We start from the raw sequence: 25,213 nt of genomic DNA on the forward strand, positions 1-25,213 counted from the left end.
AAAAAAAAAAAAAAAAAAAAAAAAAAAAGGCCGAATTGAATATACAATGCTGTCATTTCCCATTAGTTAAGAAAGCTTGTAGTGGCATGGCTGTATAGCCCAAGGTCACCTCCTTCTTAGAGGATACTTTGCAGCAAGGGTAGTACTCTGCTGGGTAGCAAAGCATGATAGATGTCGGCCCTTGCCCTGGGTACAGCACCAAAATAAAACCAACCAGACAATACTGACTCCCACACTGAAATAAAACCACAAGCCATCCACCAAGAGTGGTGAATGCTCCAGGTACATACTAGTACCCCCTGCCTCCCCAAAACTATGTACTTTACTATAAGGTGAAAAAAAAATGAAAGTCCTATGCTTCCTCCCACAATGCCAAGCCAGTTACTACATCAGGGTATTCAATTTTGGACACAATGTTGTTGGCACCAAGCCAACAAAGGCACCAGAATGCCAAGCCAGTTACTACAGCAGGGTATTCAATTTTGGACACAATGTCGTTGGCACCAAGGCATAGAAGGTACCAAGCAAGCTACTGGGAGCTTGCGGACATTGGAAGCTCTAAACCTGGCGCCAAGATAAATGGACGCCAGGTGAGCAAGAAGCTCAGAGCCCTTGGAGCTGTAAGGATGAAGCTACACTATAGCTAGCACCAGAAGAATTGGAAGCTCTGGGTATTGTGACTCTAAGCAAGATAGATGGACGCCAGGCGAGCAAGAAGCTTAAGAGCTCCTCATGACACTGGAAGCTCTATGGAAGAAGCTAGACTGTAACTGGCACCTATAGAGTTGAAAGCTCTGGGCATTGAGAACTCAAAAGCTGGCACCAAAAGAGTTGATGCCAGGACAGTTGGACCCTTGGTGAGCAAGCAGCTCAGGGTGCTTGGAGCTAAAAACTGAGTGCCAGACAAGCTGGGCGTCGAGAGAGCTTGAAGCTCGGGGTGCTGAGAGCTCAACATTAGGAGCCAGACTGTAGCTGGCACCTGGCAAGCTTAAAGCCAAGAGAGCAGAAAACTCTGGACACTTGGAGCTCTGTGATTGGTGCCAGGCAGTAGTTGGCACCAGGTGAACTGGACCCCAGGAGTTTTTAGCTCGAGGCTATGGTAGCTGTAAACCTAATGGAAGGCTGTAGCTGGCGCCACTTGTGTATCACTAAGAAGTTGAGACAAGGAGGTGACTCTACTTCCAGTAGATCAATGCTGAATGGACGCAAGGAACATGCAGGATTTTGAGAGTTAAATGGGATGACGATGCTCTGAAGTACTTAGCTCTCACGGAAAACAAGGCAACATGTTCTCCTGGATCTGAGTATGCTACTCCAACAATAAGCGCATGTACAATGAAGAACAAAACGTACTGGACAAAAGAAGTGGATACTTGTCAATTGTCAAAGAGATAGACACTACACTGACACTCTTAGCTTTCACTTTAGTTGGAAAAGTTTCCTTGATATGCCTCAGACAGAAAATCCATTCAGTATGAGGGGTAAGTCACTAGAGTTCTCTCTTCTTCTTCATAGCCAAGAATGTACGTTAATCCTAAGGAAAAAGTGCAGGTCCAGGGCTCAGATGGTTCCTTGTTTTGGTTAAAAAAAATACAAAAGAATAAAAGAGCAAACCACATTTCTAGTGAAAGAAAACTTACTCTAAATGATTTGGCTTTTTAGTAAAAGCCAGAGGCTATCAGGATTAGGTGCCAGTTATTTAACATCTGAGTTAAGCATAGTTCGATATCCTTTACTGATGGAGTCCAAATGATTGCATCACTTTGAGCTTTTATTCTAACAAGCTTCCCGACCATATTAAGCTCGTCTGGTTGAAAACAAACTGTCTTTGGAAGAATCCAAAGAAAAGAGGATGTCTTGAGAAAACAGGTTTTAAAAGACTCCTTGGAGGTTCATCAGTAACCAACAAAAGATTTGGAACCATAATTATGGGGTTAGGAGAGTCATCTTAACATGTGATGAGCCTTTGATTAGCACTTCCTTGCCCAAGATGGAGGGAGGAAAAAAAACAGTAGTTAAAAGTTCGAAAAAGGCCTAGCTGCTAGTACCATTACTACAACTAAATCTGCCTTGAGGAAGATATTTCAGTTTGGCTTTAATATTGATTTAACAGATTCGTACTTCTCGTCTATCCCTAGAGCATGTGCTCGTCTGAGACCAGTAGACCGCCCTCACACGGTCTCCTGGTTTTTGAATGACGTACTCAGGTTGGCTTCAGAGTAACTGATAACGAGTCATGCTCATATAAAACCCTTCTCAGGAAAACATTATTTTTAATGAGTCTGGCCTCAGGCGCCAGAATATCTGAACTGTCAGCTCTCTCTAGAGAACCAAATCATATTGATTTCCTCCCATCAGGAGAAGTTCTGCTCTCTCCAGATCGGAAATTTTTAGCAAAAAATGAAGACCCACAAAACAGGTGGTCTCCATGGAAGATTGTCCCTCTTCCACAGGACCCATCATTATGTCCTATTATTACATTAAAATCTTATCTGGGCAGAACTTCTAAAAAGTCTTCAGGTCCTCTTTTTATTAGAGAGAAAGGTGGAACCATTTCCTTGAAGGCAATCAGACAACAAATTCTTTATTTTATTAAACAAGCCAATCCGGATCCAGTCCCTCAAGTCCATGATATCCGGGCAGTGGCTACCTCAGTTAATTATTTTCATCATATGAACTTCGAGGATCTTAAAAAATATACGGGTTGGAAATCCCTGACAGTATTTAAACGCCACCATCTGAAAAATCTAGAGGCCCTTAAGGGGATCGGCTGCCTAAAAAACCCCAAAAATATGAAACATATTCGATTTGCTGAAAAAAATTCTATGGCTTCGTAGAGCATTCAAGAATGTGTCCACGACGTATTATACTAAAATTCGCCTTACTTTTCTAGTTATGGCCTGAAATGTAACAATAACTTTATACCCACAAAACACCAGTAGCGCAAATGATTTAGTCTGGTATAGTTTTTGTGATATATGTTACGAAAACTTCCTTTGAAATGAAATATATAATGTCAATAATAGCCTAATTGGCACCTTCTTAGTTATTCCTAGACAAGACAAAGCACGCATCATGAGTCATGAGCCTCAGCGTGTGGCCACTGTCAAACAGTTGCCTATAAAACTTGCACGTTATGAGGTCGCATTTTTTCACGCTCGCTAGCCTTGACTGAACTCTGTGTTTTCTGCAGTGTTTTTAGTTTTTCACCATGCCTAAAAGGTTCAAGACTTCACTTCATGCCTCTAGAATGCGGAAAAGCCAATTGGATATGCCCATCGAAGAAGTAGAACAGAGAATTCAAGAAACTAGTGCCATAGAGGGGAATAAAGCGACGACGGGAGAGAGAGAGGCCGCGCAGCAAATGGCGCACGGTATGATCTCTGCTGACCAGAGACCAACCACATCCACCCCTAATCGTCTCTTTATTCGTTCATCACTGCTAAAGGGCAATGATATTTTAGAAGAAGAAAGCAGTAGATCGGAAGCTGATATTATCAACGATAGTGAAAATAAAATGATAATAATAAGTGAAGCAAGACTTAAAAAATTACTTGAATCACGAATACCGAATTGTGGATGCAAAGTAATTCCGAGGATCCATTTGGCAAGGGATGGTTTGAGACACTAGTAAAAAAGATATGTCCTAAATGCAGAGGGAAAATTATTTCAGAACCCGCAAAATGCCCACCGATTTCTACAGAAGGAAGGAAGGCTCCAATTTACAAAACCAATGTGGCAGTAATCTATCATTCTTTGTTGGAAGATTGTGGATTCGCGGGACTGAAGAGATTACAAGGAACGCTTGGTATAAAACCAATGGGAAATAGCAAGTATTCACGCCATCTTAGATATCTTTATGATAAAATGGATACATATTTTCAGATGAAACAAGAGAAAATCTTTGAAAATATAAGAACATACTACAGGAAATATATGGGAATTGTGCCTGATGAAAATGGAATACTCAATATTGACGTATCCTACGATGGGACATGGATGAAAAGAGGCCATGTTTCTAATGTAGGTATGGGAGTCATAATAGAAGTGTGCCCAGGATATGTGATAGACTTTAAAGTGATGAACAAAGTTTGCAAAGCACGTGCCGCTAAAACGACTGAACTAAAAGAAATGAAAATAACAGAAGAAGATTTCAACGTGTGGAGAACCCTTCATGATGAGGATTGTAATATAAACTATGAAGGTACATCAGGAGGGATGGAAACAGAAGGCGCCATAAGGATGTTTTCAAGGTCGCAAGATTTGGGATTCCGCTACGCCACCTTTGTTGGAGATGGAGATTCCAGCGATTATAATGGTGGAAATGGACCGTATGAAAATTTAAAAGTGGCAAAAGTAGAATGCATCAACCATGTAAAGAAAAGAATGACTAACAGAATGAAGAGACTAAGAGAAGATGAAAAAGAAGAGAGAGTAACAAGAACTGGAAAAAGAAAAAAATTTAGTGCTCTAAGTGGAAAGAATAAATTGTCGGATACAAACATTTGCATAATGACTAATTATTATGGCAGGGCAATCCACCGTAATATTGGTAAATCATGGATTGATATGAGGAAGGATATAATGGCATCATTTAACCATAATATTCAGTTCCAAAGAAAATCAACTTCATGGACTTTGTCCAAAAGGGGAAGATTCTTGGTGCTATTTTCAGCGCAGCATAGCAATGGGTAAAGAAAGAGAGAAAATAGAGTTCAAGAGATCTTCAACAGTTATCAATTTAGATGCTGAGAGTGAAAGGAAAATAAAGGCTGTGTATGAAGCATTGTCTGAGAAAGAATTGCTTGAACGCTGCGTTCGCGGTCTTACACAAAACGCGAATGAAAGTTTTCATTAAAAAATTTGGAACAGAGCACACAAGACTAAGTTTGCTGGAGCACAAAGAGTAAAGTTTGTAGCACAAACAACTGTGCTTGACCATTACTTTGGATACAGAAACGCAATTCCAAGAATTTGGCATATCTTCTGCTCTTCAACGAAGCCTAGAACTTCAAGATAAAGAAAGAAGAAGATTGAGTGCCAGAAAGAAGAAATTCCCAGAAAGAAAGAAAATACACAAGAAAATTCAAGAATATGAAGCTGGAGGATTTTAAATAACCACATAACCTGGTGACAATGAGTAGTGTAGGCAACTATGATACCCTAGAGTAATACCTTATGACAAGATCAGTCAAGGGGGGACCAGGAGCCTAAAATTTATAATAATGTGTCTTAGGCACAAAGATAATCAATTAATTAATATTCCTATTCATAATAATTTTGCATTAATACTCAAAAATAAAAACTAAAACCATAAAACTAATGGTTACATAGTCTTTTACCTTTTTTTATGTACCTATAACTTTGAAGGCCCGTTTCTCAAAACATAAGTTTTTCACCTTCCAAATGTATCTCCTCCCTTAGTATTGAACCAATCTAAATGAAATTTCATATATAATATGAGGAAACATGGTAGATTAAATAAAAGCAGGGGATTTTTAATATTATGAGTTTCTGATTTTTGGCAATTTTTTTCCTGTAATTTTTCCGGTAAAATTTCATTAAAAAAAAATTCATATCTCGCAAAATAATTGAAAAATAAAAAATCCTCAGCTTTATATCGAAGGTCCATATGTGTTTTATAAGTGGTTCAAATCTCATCCCTTAAAACCAAAAAGCAAAGGAGGAGATGCATTTTGAAAATGGCCATTTTTGGCCGAAAAATGCTCTGGCGTCACAAAACCTAAGGTCACTGAACAAAAAATTTTTCCCCAGAAGTTCCACACAATATCCTTTAACAAACCCCCTATATATCAACAACCTGTCGTTAAAAAAGTCGGAAACCGGCCGATCCCCTTAAATATTCGGCAGTGGCTGCAGGGAACATTGTCTCCCCTGATACGGCCTAGTTATGTAACTCTATATCTGTATTTTATTATTTTGCTATTAATTATCCTTTGGTACTCACTCTCACCTACCTGCCTCGCTTGTAATCCCTGCCTTTCTGCCTTTTGTTCCGGACTGGATTGCTCATCAACCCACTCCTGTATATGTACATAGTTCATTATTATATTTATTTTTATGTTCATTACCTGTTGCTTTTTCCCAGGATAGTATGGATTTGATCATATTAGGTGCTTTTCACCATTTGTAATTTGTTATTATTTAAAACAATAATTTTAAGAAAATTTTTATTTTCCTTTCATATAAATTTTTTGTTTTCCAAGCTTGTATGGACAATTCTCTGCTACTATTTCACCGGCCGAGCCCAGAAAAGGGATTTTGACAAAGGAAAAATCTATTTCTGGGGAAAGACCTGTGCTGCCCGGTGAACCCATCCCTCTCTTTTTCCTTTTCCCCACCCTTTAGCTGGCTCAAGCTTGGGTGTGTATTTCAGGAATGAGGGTTTCTGGCAGAGGTAGTAGTAGTGAGCAGAAGGTAGACGTAACGGCACCTCTCTAGAGGGGGATTTTGAGAGAGGAGACTTCTAATTGGCAAAGCATCTGTGATAGTGGCTTCCACTCGCCCTTGTGCTATACCGACACCCTATGAGGGTGAGCGAGCTGGAGGTAGTAACTCCAGCATTCCATATGGCTTTTTTTCTGGTATATTTAGCATTTAATTATACCTAGAAATGAGTGCTATAGGGACATTTCACCGGGCGACACAGGTCTTCCCCCAGAAATATTTTTTCCTTTGTCAAAATCCCTTTATTAATATTTTCAAATAATAACAATAATATAACTTTAATTACAAATTTCATATGTGATAGTACAGTGGTACCTCGACATACGAAAGTCCCAGCTTACGAAAAATTCAAGTTACGAAAGCAAATAATAAGATTATTTTGGCTCTACATATGAAAATAGTTCAGGTTACGAAAGGTTGTTGCTGTAAAGTCCCAAGATTCGCCCGGACCACCGGGAACAATTTTAAAACTTGCGCGCCGCCAACTGAACAGACCCACCACCATCCTCCCCGCTCTCCCATTGGTTTCTGATGCTAGTCACCACCGTAAGATCCTGCTCTCCTATTGGTCAGCTTCTACCCCATGTGCTCTATGTATTCTATTGATAAAAGGATGCTGTAAATTGAAAAACTTATTCATGAAATACATTTAATAAAAAATAAAAACATTAGGTAAAGATAGAATAAAAATAGAAATGAATGGTTACTATACTGTTTGGTAGTTTCAGTAGTGGAAGAGAGATAATGAAAATTTATGATTACGTACTGTACTGTGAGCTAGGTAAAAGTGGTTGCTTGGCGATTGTTCGCTACTCGTATAGTGTAAACATAAACAAAAGGTTGGAAGCTTTTTTTCTGTTTGTTTGTTTATTATAGTTAATGATTACTTAATAATTATTTGAAATGAGTACATGCAATACATTTAATAAAAAAATTGTGAATTAGATATCATAAAATGTAAAATAAATCAGACTGCTATCATCGAAGCCAACAAATATTTTCTAGAATTCTTCTTCTGTTTTAATATTATATGTTTCATTATAGCTGTCAGTAACTCAGTATCTCCATTAGGTAAAGATAGAATAAAGAATAGAAATGAATGGTTATTATACTGTTTGGTAGTTTCAGTAGTTGAAGAGAGATAATTAAAATTTATGATTACCAAACTGTGTGCTAGGTAAAAGTGGTTGCTTGGCGATCATTCGGTACTCGTAGTGCTGAATGTAAACAAAAGGTTGGAAGCTTATTTTGTTTGTTTGTGTATTCTAGTTAATGATTATAGTTAATGATTAAATAATAATTATTTGAAATGAGTACATACTGATTATTTATAATACATTTTATTGGCATATTCTAAGCTTTTAGATTCATAGGTTTAGATGTCAAAATCATAGACTAGGCTATAGTAGCAACTGCTAACATAGGCTAGGCTTATTGCTAAGGGACATATGCTAAAGTCCTAATATATGCAGTAAAAATGGGGTTGAACATTACATGCAGTTGAATATTACTCAAGTATGTACAGTATTTTGCCTTTTTGGAGTCATATTTCTTCCGTCGGATCGGCATCGTAACCCTAGAACATGTGTTGTAAACCTGGAAATATAATTTACTGGGGTGTTTTTGTAGGGCTTGGAATGAATTAGGCAATTTACATGTAAAATGCGGTTCAAGATACGAAAAGCTCAGGTTACGAAGGCCGCCTCGGAACGGATTAATTTCATATCCTGAGGTACCACTGTATTTTAAAGAAATACAATCTTTCATTTCACTTTTTTGAATAAGGATCTCTCTCTCTCTCTCTCTCTCTCTCTCTCTCTCTCTCTCTCTCTCCACAAGATACATATATCGGTAACTCTCTCCCTCTTTTTTTGGCTGAGTGCTAGAAATGTATGCATATATCTTTAAAGGTACTATTACATTTTATGATAAAAAAATATTTTACAGTGCTAATTTTCAAATACGTAATATTAAGTTTAAAGAGATTAAACAATAACAATAAAATTTCTCTCTCTCTCCCTCTTATTTATGTGTTTATTTGTTTTGTAGTATGATATATAAATGATTTACTTAACTAATTTTCAAATATCAATAAGATTAATAAAAGAAATAGCGATTCCCAGTCTTCAAGAAAGGAGGGCGGGGGAGTAAATGAGTTTGATATACGTATTGGCGGAGGGGAAAGTCATAAGGAGTTGTTCTTTCTCACTCTTTCTTCATTATTATTCTCTACCTCAGAAATAATTCATAATTTCACTCTTGATGGTCAGATATATGATGTTGCCGATTCAATGCTCTCTCTCTCTCTCTCTCGCTCTGTTATTGGCAGTAGGTATATTTTTTAATGGTAAAATGTTTAAGATGACTTTAAAATTATATTGATAATATAATCTCAAAGATTAATACAGTATATAATAGGATAGTAACTTAAGGTATATTTGAAGTGGGATGTTATTCAAGTAATACATTTGGTAGTTGAACTATCAAGGTAGGCAGCTAAAAGCATTTTTAGCGGAGTTTGTCAGCATTCATGGGTTTTGACTATTCGCTGCAAATACGGGGTGTCCACTGTATTGTGTTTTAGTATGAAAAACAATAAATAGTACTGTATTTATTGACTCTGAGTATATAAAGTTGGACCTACAAACAAATTAAGATACGAACAGCCATTCGGAATGTAACTTATTCGCTAGTAAAGGAACATCTGTATTTCCAAATGCAACAGCATTTGAAACTGTACATACTTACTCGAGCTCTTTCCTTTGTCTTAGCTCCTTCATTCTTACCCTCCTCTGAAATATCTCATGGAGGCGTAGCCTTTCTCTCTCTAACGCCATTTCTTCAAGCTGTAGTCTGTCGTCTCTCTTCTCTCGTTCCCTGTTGAGATCATTTGTACATCATAAAAGTTTACATCCAAAACATAAGGTAAGATAATGAGAATAAAAAATCTTGACAATTTATTAACTCCATGGCAAATAGCATTTTAAATCAAACAAATTGCAAGAGTTAGTTTTATTGTATGAACATGCCATATGGACCCTTAGGAACACCATATCCAAAATGGGACAAATTCGGCCATTTTGAAATTGTGTAATTCCCACTTTTAACCCCTTCTTTACCGGGTGGGTGAGCAGAATGTAAACATTGCGTTCACTGCCGAACTGAATCTCTCGGTAGTGACTCCAGTTTGGAGGGGTGCCGATTGTAAAAATATTTGCCAAAATTACACTAATCAAGACAGGCTAATGAAATTATCAGGTATTATTAGCACTATAATAACGCATATTCTCTGTTAGTTTTATTATCCTACTGGAAAATAAATGCTTTTATGAAAAAAAAATGTGAAACTTAAGTGTCCCTTGTACAAGGGACACTGGTGGTCGGTGAGAAAACTACAGTCTTGAATAGAAATTCGGTCTTACAGAATGTTGGTACTGTATATCCACCTGGAACATGCACATAAAGTATTATCAAAATAGAACAGTAAATAAGCACGTAATAACAAAAAACGGAGCAAAAACTAAAGCGAAAGCCCCGCCAATAAATATGGAAATCGCAAATTTTATAGTATATCTTTCAAAAATTGGTCAACGTCATTTTCTACGTTTTCTAAGATTAGTTTCATCACAGAAAACAACTTTAGGGGCATCAGGGGTATCTAAACTAATTTTTCAAGTTTCTTGTCCTCAGAAAAAATCGCTTTTTTGCTTTTTCTCTGGTTTGGTTTTTTTTATATATAAAGCTACTATAAGGCTTTATTTTTACCTTCATTTATCTGGTGTTCATATCTTTTATTTGTAAAATGTAATAAGTGAATAAATAAATAAATACAGTAAATGATGATGCAACTGGTTTTATACTTGGGTAGAAGTTATTACATGTTTACGCTTGTCTGGTTTTGTGATTTTTTGTTGAGACGCAGTTCATCTGTCACCTACACACTACTATAAGCAGTAATAATATTTTTTTGGGTTCATCATACGTCTGGCATCGTGTCATACTGTTTATTTTGCTCCAAACTCTTCAAACCAAAATTACAGAAAGATTGGAAGTCCCTATCTGAAAAGAGGAGTTTTGGTGGTACTATGCGTACCACCTTTATGCACCCGGGGCAGTGTAGTAGACTTGAATGGTGGTACTACCTCTCAACAAACTTTCGGTAATGAAGAGGTTAACCTTTTTAGAGGGTACATTTTTCCATATTTTCCAGTTTTTCTCCACAACAGTGCATCTTATGGGTAAGAGGTTTTATATGAGACCAAAAAAATAATAAAATGAAATACTACTACACAAGTTTGTTTCTATAAAAGTTTTCTTTAAAACAGAAGCTTTTGCTGCAAACAAGCCTGTAATTGAAGTACAGTGGACCCCCCGTATTCGCGTTCTCCGGATTCGCGGACTCACACATTCGCGGATTTCTCTCGGGAACGTTTCCCTGCATTATTCGCGGAAAATTCGCGCATTCGCGTTATTTTTCTATGAGAAATATCCACAAATTCCTGGTTTTTGTTATCAATTTCATCAATTAATGCACTTTTTGTGATAAAACTATTAAAAAAACCAAGTATGAAAATTTTTAATGGTTTTTCTTAAGTTTTAACTAACAAAATAGGCTGTTTTTAGTGTTTTTATAGGGGTTTTTAGTGTTTTTATAGGGGTTCCAAACATTCGCGGATTCTAACTATTCGCGGGGGGGTCTGGTACGCATCCCCCGCGAATACGGGGGGACCACTGTACAGCTTTTTTATTTTAAAGTGAAAAAAAATTGACTTTGGTCTCACATTTCCTTCAATATCTCCTAAACTACTGATTTCACAGTAAAATGTTATAGAATCGGCCTTTTACAGTAAAGTTTTTACTTTAATTTGACATATTTGTTTTCCTTTACATGCTAATATGAAGCACAAGAAACATGAAAAAGGAAACAGACCCAATTTGAGGTCCACGCAAAATAGATGAAAGTGATATTTTTATCATAAAATAAGTTTTACATATACTTACCAAGCAATTACATGGCTGAAAGCTTCTTACCACGGCAGACCTAAATTCAAATTTGCCGTGACGCTATAATCACTTGTGCAAGTGAACAGGAACCGGCCACTTTCGGGATCACCGGGTACAACTTGGCAGAGAGCTATCAATTCGTTGAACCTTAATGTTCATCTGTTGGGAGGAGGGAGGACTCCAATTATATAACTGCTTGGTAAGTGTACGTTAAACTTTATATCATCATAAAAAAGGGATTTTGACGTAGGAAAAATCTATTTCTGGGCGAGGAAGCCGTGTCGCCCAGTGAAATAAGTCCGTTTAGCGTTATTTCTAGTAAAATATTGCTATAATACCAGAGAACTGCTAAATTGGACATGTCAGAACTCTCTGACTCGCTCACCTATAAAAAAAGGTGTCGGTATAAACCTGGGGTGAGTCTTAAACACTACCACAACAACCCCTCCAATTAGCCTTTTCCTCATCAAAATCCCCTAAATACGGGGAGCTGACCCATAGGTCACACCCTGCTACCCCGTTGAAGGCGTCTGTGACGTCATACTTATCGGTAGCATTGAAGCTTGGTGCACAGCAAGGGGGGGAAAACTAGGGGGGGGATTTCACTGGGCGACACGGCTTCCTCGCCCAGAAATAGATTTTTTCCTACGTCAAAATCCCTTTTCTGGGCTCGGCCGTGTCGCTCCGTGAAATTGTACCAGAGAAAACACCAAGCTACATTTTCCTAAAATGAAATACAAGATTGATTAGAAATAATCATTTTTACACAAGTGACTTACCAAGCAATTACATAGCAGATTATACATTAAAAGGAGGTGGGAATCATGGACATAAACTACTCCAAAACACTAATAAAGATAATAACTTTGAAATAGAAAGGTTGCTAGTACTGGACCAATGCTTGTTGTACCTTACCTGGTAAGAGAGCTGCTGCAGGTGATTACTGCCTCTGGTCAGCGCTCTTAACCTGTAGGAGGCGTGGCAGTATTGGCTTGGAATCGCCCCTACTTAGTGGGAACTGCAGCCATGGAAGTACACTGATGATTGACAGATAAAAATATTGCCCTTGCCCTGGGAGTGGACCAGAATAAATGCAACGCTATCACCTACACTAGGATTAAATCCCAGGACCCTAAGTAAAATGAGATTGGAGGGTACTTCGGGTACATTGTACCTCCAGGTTTCCCATAAACTCAAAAAACCTTACAACAAGGAGAAGAAACAGTAAAGGGGCAGTAAGCCCCCATACTTCCTATCCCAACATCATACCAACCATGGATAAAGGCCCTAACATGCTACAGTTTTCAAAAATGGCTTTGACATCCTCAACCCCTTGTGGACGGGTAACATGCATAGTACGTATATTAGGGCTTGTGCCTTGTATGATAAGGCGCCCTATGAGGTAATGTTAGACTTGCGATAATCTATACGCTAAGTCGGTTGGTATTGCACTTCCATCTTCAATGGAGTGTTTTGGGGTTTGTAGATCACTTACGAAGTCGGGATTATCTTCTTATTTATGACGATGATGTGTTAAACTCATGGTGAGGAGGTTCTTGTAGAAAACACGAAGTATAAAAATAGATATATTCTTCTGAAGTTTTACATGCTGAAGATCAGATATGATTGTACAAGTCTTCTAATAACGATAGCTTGATCGCTCCTGCCAATGATGATGGCTACTTCTGTTCTCTCTACATGATAAAGCTTAGGTAAAGAGATACAGGTCTTCTAATGACGATAGCTAACTCTGTTCTGCCTGTCTACCATCTCTGTTACAAGTTATGAGGGAACAGACAGTAGTTCGAACATATGAACATACTTACAAATGACATAGTTACATACGAACACACAATCGAATGAGACACGCTACAGATCACGTAGGCCGTTTGAATTATAGGTCGGGGTAGTTGTCTCAAGCAGGGAGCTTGGACTAATGTTTATAAACAATTGAATGACTACAGGTGACGGCATGTTATCTTAGCCTACATACTTATTGTATACGTCATCTTTAGCGTCTCTAGTCTGATCACATTCCTGCAAGCAATCTGGTCTTTTATATATATGGACTAACATTCCATATTTTATTATGTAAACACTTACATTAGCTCGGTCAGCTACCAAAACCAACTACTGAATATTACTCAAACTTGACTTGCATTTGACTTATAGGAGTGTGATACAGACACTATGTGAATATATATATATATATATTAGTAAATAAAAATTCATGGTGTACATGAAATGATTCAAGTAATAAAATATAAAACAATGATATTGGTAAATAATAGTGATCACGTGATATGTAATGATACAGTTTTTCACTTCATCTCATTAAGATACATATGCTACAGAAAATACTAATGTACTCTGACAATTGCATAGAATGAAGATTTACATGATAAAAATAATATTTTAACTGATAAAAAACTTCATATATGAATTGATAAAATTATTAATGTTTATGCTGATTGATTCGTTGATTTTTATGCTAAATGTTATATATCTAATTCATTAATCCATATACTAACTCATATAACTGCAGATATTGGTAAGGTAAAAGGTAACAGATTGATTATAGGCTACCTGATTTGTTTATACATATGTATATGGATTCATATAATTATGATTAATATATGTGCACTTTAAATAGATTCCTATTGCGTACACGCAAAGATATATTTCGATTCTGTTATTTATGATCAATTATATATAGGATACATGATACTTTATATATATATAGGATACATGACCGAGGTTATACTACTTCACTTTTAACTAGCGTTCGAACAACTTTTCGTCCATTACACAGTTCCAGACAACCACCTATAGCCAAATGAAACGGCCTATTTCACAGGGTTAAAACAAGGGGAAAATTTGCCTGGGCGGGTCCAACGTTCTATTTTGCACTCATACTTATTCTCTGCATCCTAAGCTACACGATTACGTTCGCGATGAATAAAAAAACATCCCCAGCACGAGTCCTTCGCCAGCAAAGTAGAGTTGAATATCCTTCGGGTCGTAATTTGTCGGAAGTATGTCCCTTTCGTAGTCGATTTCCGACAGTCGCTGGAGCGTTCCGCATGAAAACGAGATTAACGACGAGATATGGTGTCGGTCGAAGAAGTCCATGAAATTCCTTTCACATTGTAGGCGGTTGTTACTTGACTGTAGTCGTCCGCTGCGACGAACGATTTTTTGAAGTTGCGATGTGAAACTCTCGTACTGCAGGATACTGTAACCAGGTTCCATTAATCAGCCTGCAAGTGAAATTATACTTGTCACAAGGGCAAAGTAAATTCAGACGACATCCAAATACAGGGGAGGGAAGAGAGCCATTTAGACCAGACTTAACCCACATGAATTCGCTGATATTTTGGAATTCAAAAGAGTCAGCTGTACAAACTTTTTTTTATCCATGGCATTAACAATGAGTGAACCTATCCAGGTCTCTGATGACTGTAAAAATACCCATAATTATAAAAAATAACAGATATCAATACGAATCCCAAAGAAAATTCGATATTACTGGTAGTAAGTTACTAGACAAGAAGTGGAAAACGGAGCTATTTGTAAGATTGCCAGGCAACATAAGAGTCAAAGAGAATATTAATCATGATTCTGTATTTCTCTATGCTAACTGAGATTAAGTTGTGATAAAATCTGATCCTATGTGCCCTTAACAAAAGTTTCATATGCAATTTTCTCGCGCGCATCCTCTGATGTTAATTTTAAAAACTTTATTAATAGGTAGGAGATGCAACGAAAAAACCCACTATGTAACTAATTTCTAAATAAACTTTGGGTTTTTCAAGAAAATGTGACATTTTCCCATGAATGTTTTACTTGAATTGTAATAGGCTAATGTTGCAAGTAAATATTTCATATCCATAACTTGATAATTCTAAATGTCCGTTTACCCATGTCATAAGCTGAATTATTGACTCTAATTGTCTATGAGGTTCAGAAAAAAAATTAATTCATTTTGTTGTTATAGAAATTCTATTTGCTTATTTTGTTTATTCATTTTAAAACGATTGCGATTCCTTAACCAAGTTTGCATTGCAATGCGGAAAAGAATAGATTATGGCTATGTATGTCATCATGTGAAGTTCATGAGCTAAGCATTCCTCTCTCCAGTCAATCTGAAGCCTGTGCAAGCAGATATTTGAGGTTAAAGGAATCAATGCTGATACGGCAAACGCGACAGACCTTCTAGAACTGACGACGTCGTCACCAGCTTAAGAGTTACGTTACTCGCTGTAAGAGATACGACTTTAGGATAAATTTTTTGTTTTTATTTTAATACTCGACCCACATGAGAAGAATGTCTGAAAAAAAAAACAGTACCAAAATTGAACAATATATTAGTTTCATGTTGGAAATCTGCAGAATTGTAATTATGTTAAATTAAATATTCCTTATTCAAACTAATGAAAAAGGTTTCCATACAAATTCTATATATATTATTAGCCCTGTATAAGATTCATATAGGATTATTCCATAGATAACATTTTCACTTCTAGACTTCCTGACTTTAAAATCTCTTTTATTTTATTTATTTATTTATTTATTTATTATTATTATTATTATTATTATTTTTTTTTTTTTCATTGACTACGAATATAAATCACCGGGACAGACAATATGTCAGTAGGTTTTGGATATGTATTTGAACTTTTAGCTTATTTGTCATTACTAAATATATACGCATATATATTTGGATATTTAATTAATCTATGGTTACGTTTTGCTTATTGATTTTATCGTGATTCCTTTTTTATTATAATTTGTAACCCTTCCGACTTCTTACGGAGTGTATTATATTGACTCCACTTGTATCCATATTTATTTTATTTTTTTATATTTATTTATTTATATATATATATATTTGATAAATTAATGGTTGGCTTGAATATGTGGAAAAGTGTTCTACGCGGCGTACCGTATAAGGCTACTTGCGGCATCAATTCTATAGATACAAGATATAAATGATAAAGGTATTTAAAACCGCGAGAACCGCTATAATCCAGTTCAGATCCAATATCACGAGTTGTAACTCGTAAGACATTGACACTTCCTATTTAATTATCAGTTATTCTACCAAACCGATTGACTCTGGGTGATAAAATATATTATTGGTTTTCTTAATGGAAAGGAATTCACACAACGCGTTATGGAGATTATTATTGATTTACACCACCCGAGTCACATTATCATGTGTTGAATTCCATGTTTACTGATTTAGACACTCATAAATATTCCTAATGCACTTAATTGCGGTGTGTTTTTTAGTGCTATTAATTCTATATAACGTGTCAAGGAACTATTAACACTAAGAAGTGTTCATTCCCTCTGTCAGACTCATAATTCTGTTAATAATTCTACGTATTTTCTTTCAAGGATTGATTTGGCACAGGATAGGCTCTTAAACTGACAGGTGTCTTAGTGTATCCCTTGTTTCATGACACGTGTTACAATTAGTTATGTGCTTTTTATATCTGTAAGCATTGTAGGCCAGTAAAACAGTGATTTGGCTTTCTGTGACATAGTAGGGAACCCTGGATGACGGAATGCAACCAGTTTATGACGATTGGTATGAAAGAGATTATTATTACTACCTGGTCGTTAGTCATCTGCTGTGTTCTTCGGGTTTTCCTCGTCACGGACCTACATATAATATACATTTGATTACATTATTCTGATACACATACTTTAAATATATTTTTGCTTTAGGGTTTCTGCTCGAAGTGTTTATTGGTTTGCTTAGCCGCTGACCCTGTTTCCGTTCGAAGTGTTTATTGGTTTTGCTTAGCTGCTGGTTTACCTTGTTCGTTCGAAGTGTTTATTGTTTGGTGTTTATTGTTTTGCTTATCACTGTTGACACTTGCTTTGTTCAGTTTGTAACAGTTCTGCGCTCCAACCCAGATATTCAATGGTCGCGATCTCTTGGGTTAAGGAATTTTCTTGTTAAGATAGTAACGGTTTTACAATAGGCAACGGATGTTTCTATATCTTTTAGTCCAATTAATGGTTCTTTGCTGTATGGTGCGGGATTGCGGGATAATGCGTCAGCTATGATATTTGCTTTCCCTGGTAGATATCTTATCTTGGCTCCAATAACCTGAATGATCATTTGTCACCGAGTTCCTTTTGGACTGTGATTAAAGCCTTTGAAAAACTCGGTAAAGGACTCATGTTCAGTAAGGACTTTATCAGGATAGCCATAGATTATGAACTTAAAATGTACTAGTGTTAAAGATACCTAGCCCTTCCTTGCCTATTACTGCATATTTACTTTCAGAGGGCTTTAGTTTACGTGAATAAAAAGCTATAGGGAAGAACTGTTTATCATATTACTGAAGTAATACCCTCTTACCCCTTGGTCTGAGGCGTCTGTTGGAATAAAAAAAATTCCTTATTTAAATCTGGGATTTTTTAAGTTAGGTGAGCTGCATTATTCCGCTTTTAAGATATCGAACGCCTGTTGATGCTTTTTAGACCATAATAAATCTACGCTCTTCTTCGTAAGATCTGTTAAAGGAGCTGTCATGATTGAAGAGTTACATATTTACATACGATTGTAATACCCACTATTGCTCAAAAGTGCTGTATCCCCCTTTTACGTTAATAGGTACCGGAAAGTTATGAATAGCCGACACCTACCATGGATTACTTTAAGACCTTGACAAGACACATAAAACCTAGATAAACATGTTCGGTTTTTAAAAACTCACATTTATATATTTTACTCTGAGACTAGCTCTAGTTTATGTGAATGTACTTCTAAGGTATTAGAAAAGATTACAAGATCATCCATATAGGCATGTAGGTTATCCCCTAAAAGTCTCCAAACACTATATTGTAATTGGGGCGCAACGTAAGCCGGAGGCATACGTAAAAATTGATAATGTCCCCTGAGTGTGCTGAAAACGGTGTATGAGGTACAATCACTTAGGTAATGGTATCTGGTAAAAGCTTTTAAAGTAAGTCCAAGCTGGTGAAAAATTTATTCTAACCTAACAGAGATAAGATGTCGTCGGTACATGGCACTGGAAACTATCGGGAGTCGTTTCCTTGTTTAAGCGACAGTAATCTGCGCAGATACGCCAAGTCCGATCTTTTATGGCATGACGTTTGAGGGAAAAATTATATGGGCTTATTTGATTTCCTAATGGCTCCTATTACTAACATTTTTCAACTTCGTCATTTATCTCTATTTTGAAATTTCATTGAGGTTCTACACGAAGGTACGTATATAGCTTTATGTTTGTCCTTTGACCGTATTTTGTTTTCAATGACATCCGTTTTTCTCCCAGAGATCACTCGCTAGTGGAGAAACTTCCTGGTATTCAGGTAGAAGATAAAAAAAAAAATTCTGCTGAATCACCTCTGCTTGAATGACTTTACGGATATTACTTTAGATAGATTATCAGAGAGATTCATCCACGACTGTTTTTTGGGCGTGATTAAAATTAGCAACAATAAAAAATGCGATATTTATAACTTCCGTATCCACGATATGTATACTTTTAGGGCTTTGTTCGCGGAAATCGTTATATTTCAGAGTGTTGGGAAGGATTAAAATTTCATTTCCCAGCAAAGTCTTTTTACACGCACTAAGACATTCGAGGGTGCATGCTTCTCGAGATTTTGCGTGCAAACTACGACTGCGGTTGTGGGAGAATTCTGTTGGGTCATTTGAACAATGTTACGATTTATGAGACAAATGTATAGTTCCTCTATATAAGTTATTATTTGATTAACTGTCTCTTTTTTGTTCAAACTGTTTCTAATATGTTTGAAGGTTTATAGGATTTTCCTTTGATAAACACGCCTTATTTTGCAGGATGTAAGATAATATTTTGTGTACCCTAGATGGATATCTTACAATTACACTAGATACAGATCAATGTTTTTTATAACTATAGAGGTATCTGTAAGCGCTCGCTTATCCGGACTTCTCATTAGGGAAGTTCGAACAACAGACGGTGAGTCCGTAAATACAGGGTATTACGTGTACTAAAGGAATAAACAAGATATTCTAATTTTTACGGCGCGTACAGTCGGGCTTTATCCCCCCTCCACCACTACTTATAATATTTACGTATTAAAAAAAAAACGAAAACCTGCTCTGATTACCTTATACGGTCGTGTGTTTCATAGGAAAAATCCTTTTTAATTCAAAAGATATTGGCATGTATGAACAACATCGCTTTTCCCCACTCTGCTAGTCGCCTATTGTGTGGAATTTGCTATGCTTTGAACACTCGGCAGATTTAACTAACCTTGACCGCTTGACTAGGTGACACAGTAACCGAGTTTGCTTGTTTGATTCTGAACGGGCTACTGTTTCTATTTCTTTTTGTAATAATTAGGATCCTTCTCTTTATTACCATCGGCAACGCATTGTGTGTTTTTAGCATTATGTTGCTGGTTACGTATAAAGCAATGAATGACGAACTATTAGGAACTGAGCGATTACTAATAAGACAAGTTATCACTACTGCATTCAATATTAACTGTTTGTACTTCATTCTTTGCTAAAATTTGAAATAGTGAGGGATCCTGGTCAGCGCATTTAGCCTGATGAAAGTTTTTTACAGACATGTTATTCCTTGCAATCCAGCCATATTTTTAAAGTTAAGTTGAGTCATTGAGGTTCGATATTTTTATAATAACTAAAAAACTCAAGGCTAAAACTGCGAGCGGGACTTTGCAAAGGAGCATTTATTGTCATGACCCGAAATAGTGTTACCTCTAATTTATATAGATTTGTACGGGTGTTCCACTTGTTTTTTGTGTGTTTTCTAATCACTACGGTGCTTAACGACCCTATCCATGCATCTGTATAAATACAGATGTCCACTGCGTAAACGCATATTCACTGTTTAATATGATTTGTTACGTAAGGGATTAATAATCACCCAAAATGATAAAATTAACATAGTATATGATTATGATATTTCAGTAGAACTTCTGGAAACAGACACTCAAAGATAAAAACTCGCAGTAGCGAAATCTCAATGATGTAGATAATTTCTGTAAAAAAGTAAGATTAAGAATGTCTCGTAACTTCAGCCACAGGAATAACGAAATTCGACCACCTGCAAAGGAAACACTCAAAGTTACTCCAAATGAATAAAAATTGTACTTAGCTTGCTTTTGTGGGAAGTCACGGTGTTCCGATAACGACACACGGCCTTGGTCCTCCTTCTCTATTTAGCGGATGACCTGGTTTGGCTTCAGTTTCCCCCATGCGCGTTCTTTCGATGATTCGAGCCCTTGAAAATCCGATGCTGCAGACGCGTTCGGTTTGTTTCTTGAAGTGCCGGAAACGCTCACTAACGATGTTTTCTTGAATGATTCTAATGAGAGACGAAGCTTGCGTTGACGTAGGAAAAGGACACGTCGGTTTTGTTTCTTGAAGTTATTCACTAAACGATGATACTAAGTTGCTGGAAGAATCTCTTGCTTTCGTCGTCGTTAAAGAGTTCTTGTTGTTTTCTGAAGTCGCTCACTAAACGATGATAATAAGTTGCTTGAAGAATCTGCTGCTTTCGTCGTCGTTGACTTCATGATTTATTATTCTGTCATTTCTTCGGAGAAGTTGTAGAGTTCTTCTGGTCCACTGCCACCAATATTAGGGCTTGTGCCTTGCATGATAAGGCGCCCTATGAGGTAATGTTAGACTTGCGATAATCTATACGCTAAGTCGGTTGGTATTGCACTTCCATCTTCAATGGAGTGTTTTGGGGTTTGTAGATCACTTACGAAGTCGGGATTATCTTCTTGTTTATGACGATGATGTGTTAAACTCATGGTGAGGAGGTTCTTGTAGAAAACACGAAGTATAAAAATAGATATATTCTCCTGAAGTTTTACATGCTGAAGATCAGATATGATTGTACAAGTCTTCTAATAACGATAGCTTGATCGCTTCTGCCAATGATGATGGCTACTTCTGTTCTCTCTACATGATAAAGCTTAGGTAAAGAGATACAGGTCTTCTAATGACGATAGCTAACTCTGTTCTGCCTGTCTACCATCTCTGTTACAAGTTATGAGGGAACAGACAGTAGTTCGAACATATGAACATACTTACAAATGACATAGTTACATACGAACACACAATCGAATGAGACACGCTACAGATCACGTAGGCCGTTTGAATTATAGGTCGGGGTAGTTGTCTCAAGCAGGGAGCTTGGACTAATGTTTATAAACAATTGAATGACTACAGGTGACGGCATGTTATCTTAGCCTACATACTTATTGTATACGTCATCTTTAGCGTCTCTAGTCTGATCACATTCCTGCAAGCAATCTGGTCTTTTATATATATGGACTAACATTCCATATTTTATTATGTAAACACTTACACGTATATGTTTACACATAGCTTTGTGGTAAAGTCTGGATAGCACACATACCGTATATGTATGTTAAAAATTTGGTGCCATACAGTTTGAAATAATTTTGCGGGGAACATATTCCAAGTTCCATCTACCACTATTGGCAACTCTGCAGATTGCTGTTTAAGTCAACGTGAGCTGAGAGAGATTCAGTCTTGCTAGAGATGGTAAAGGGGAATGCTGACGCGACTTCCTATCCAAGGATGTGTCATAAATATTTTACAATGAATATATGTACTCAGAATTTGTTCCTAGTGTTAGTTCTTATCTGTTATGATATTGTCTGAGCTGCAATTTTAAGTTGAGAAAATAAAATTTTTAAAAATATTAGAACACTTATAACATCATAAAATTTACGCTTTTATGACTATCCTAAGGAAAAGAGGTCCCCAGAGGCAGGAAATATTAACTTTCAACTTCCTCAGGAATGTACAGCAATGTTTTTCGACTTTTTTCCTGTACCATGAGCATAAACATAATCTTTCTCTTTCCACTAATAAGTTTTTTTATTTAGTTTTTTTTTTTAAATTGGCCATCCTTAAATTGAGACCAGTCATGGGTGTATGCATTAGCAAATAGTAGCCCAGACTGTAGAATTGAAGACCACAACATGTTATGGTGGTAGGCTAGACGTGGTGACAGCCCAAACCTCATCAGCTTTTACTCTAAGAAGTACTCTCCTGGATCTGAGAATGAGCTTACGCAATCAGGATTCTCAGGAAAAACGAAAGAGCATTCTTTGAGGAAACATGAAGGGTTCCTCACAGAACACCATAGATTGTTTGAGGGTCCCTTGATCTTCTATGTCCTATAATGATAATATCTCAAAGCCTTCACAGACACAGAAGCCTCTCCTCTCCCTCTGACCCAAGTATGTCCGTTAAGTTCTAAATGACGAGGGAGTCAGGCCAGGGTTTAGACATATCCTCATTCTTGGCGAGGAAACTAAGGGAGAGGGAGTAGACTGCATCCTCTTGTGAAAATCCAACCTTCTTGACCATTGCTTGGATTTTGCTAAACGATTAGCTGTGGCTAATGCTACCAAAAAAGGGATTTTGACGAAGGAAAAATCTATTTCTGGGCAAGGGTCCGTGTCGCCCAGTGAAATACAGTGGACCCCCCGTATTCGCGTTCTCCAGATTCGCGGATTTCTCTGGGGAACGTTTCCATACATTATTCGCGGAAAATTCACGCATTTTTCTATGATAAATATCCACAAATTCCTGTTTTTTTTTTTATGAATTTCATCATAAAATGCACTTTTTGTAATGAAACTATTAAAAAAACCAAGTATGAAAATTTATAGTGGGTTTTTCTTGAGTTTTAACTAACAAAATAGGCTGTTTTTAGCATTTTCATAGGGGTTCCAAACATTTGTGGGTTCTAACTATTCACGGGGGGGTCTGGTACGCATCCCCCGCGAATACGGGGGGACCACTGTAATCCCTTAAGTTCATTATTTCTAGGTAAATGATACTAACATTACCAGAGAAAAATAAAAATAGGGGGATGGCAGAGTATCCGACTCACTCACCCTAAATAAAAAGAGGGTGTCGGTATGGTACTGGGGCGAGTGAGACCACTACCACGTACCTCTTGTCATTTAGAATTCTCCTTCATCAAAATCCCCCTCCCGAGAGAGCTGGTACACAGCCGGCGCCACCAACTACTACTACAGACTCCCCCACGCCGACAGCAGCACCTCTCGTGGCCATCCTTGAAGTTAGAGACCAATATTGGGCGCAAGGGTGGGAGATAAACAGGGGGGGATTTCACTGGGTGACATGGACCCTTGCCCAGAAATAGATTTTTCCTTCGTCAAAATCCCTTTTCTGGGCTCAGTCCGTGTCGCTTCGTGAAATAGTACCAGAGAATTACCACAAGATTGGAAAGAAACAAAATAAGGTCTCAAGAAAACGAAAAGAAAACAAAATAGTTATAATCTAGTTTGAATTATTTACAGAGTTATCATACTTAAACTTAAACTTAGGACAATTTAACATGTGTTAGCCTTAAAATATATAACATGACTTAAAATTACACATAGGCTAACTTATGATAACTTAAAACTAGATTGTATTGAACATTAGTATATACAAGTGAGACTCCCTAGCATAAAAATAAGAGAGGATAACTTACAATAGTCCTTAAGACTATTATTAAACATTCATAATACATATGTATATATAAGTGAGTCTCCCCAGCATAAAAATAAGGGAGATCATCACCAAACAGTCACAATCAGCAATAATATTTACAAGTGTGAGTGCCCCTAGCAAAAAAATAAGGGACACGTCACAATATCTAGCCTTTCTAGGCAGCTAAGGCTCAAGACAGGATTGAGCTTGACGGTAGGGCTAGGGGAAATATTAGTGAGGCAGGTAGAAAGGAGATCTGGATCTTCGACTACAACTACTAGACAGTGTCAGGAGAAACTGTTTCCCGCTGCCACTGCCAGAAATTTAAGAGATTCCAAGGATTTCAAGAAGTGACGCTTGAAAACTGTCGGCGATTTCAAGCCAGTGTACTTTTTTAAATCATCAAAATTCATATGCTGGAAGTAATTAATAGAGGTGGCTACTGCCCTGATGTCATGGGCTCTAGGGAATGAATCAGGATTAACTTGTTTAATAAAGTACAGGATTTGTTGTCTAATCCCTTTAATGGAAATAGTGCCACCTTTTTCCCTTATAAAGAGGGGGCCTGAGGATCTAGATGATGTCCTGGACAGATAGGCTCGTAAGGTCGTCACCGGACATAGAGAAGGGTCTTGGGGAAGAGGGAGGACCTTCCAAGGGGCCCATCTCATTAAGGGATCCTCATTTTTTGCAAAAAATACGATCTGGAGATAATAGGACTTCTCCTGAAGGGAGAAATTCTACATGTCCAGAGGCTCTGGAAAGGGCCAACAGTTCTGATATTCTGGCTCCTGAGGCCAGGCTTAATAAGAATAATGTCTTCCTTAATATCATCATATAATTGCATGAATCGTTGTCAGTATCTGAAGCCAGTTTGAGAACGTCATTCAAGAACCATGAAATTGAACTAGGCCTTTCTGAAGGTCTGAGCCTAGCACAAGCTTTAGGAATAGACGAAAAGTAAGTCTGTTAAGTCTACCTTAAAGCCAAACTGGAAGATTTTCTTTAAAGCTGACTTATTGGTGGTAATAGTACTAGCTGCTAGACCTTTTTCAAACAGGGATCTGAAAAAGGATATAGCTAAATTAATTGTCATGGTTTGAGCGTCTGTTTCCTTCAGGAAATTTGCCAGTTTTTTAACTGCTGCAGCATACTGGCGCAAAGTTGATTCCCTTTTATCCGATTCTA

General features: G+C 37.1%; 1 protein-coding gene across 1 annotated transcript in view; it reads right to left on the minus strand.

Annotated features, from left to right (window-relative positions):
- The window catches only part of LOC135224789 (trichoplein keratin filament-binding protein-like), a 276,218-nt gene that overhangs the window by 172,943 nt on the left and 78,062 nt on the right, over positions 1–25,213 (minus strand). The window contains exon 9 of the mRNA XM_064264114.1: positions 9,217–9,345. Within this exon, the coding sequence (XP_064120184.1) occupies positions 9,217–9,345 (129 nt within the window). The remainder of the gene's footprint in view (positions 1–9,216; positions 9,346–25,213) is intronic.

Source organism: Macrobrachium nipponense, chromosome 12 (assembly GCF_015104395.2).
Source record: "Macrobrachium nipponense isolate FS-2020 chromosome 12, ASM1510439v2, whole genome shotgun sequence".
Taxonomy (NCBI): Eukaryota; Metazoa; Arthropoda; class Malacostraca; order Decapoda; family Palaemonidae; genus Macrobrachium; species Macrobrachium nipponense.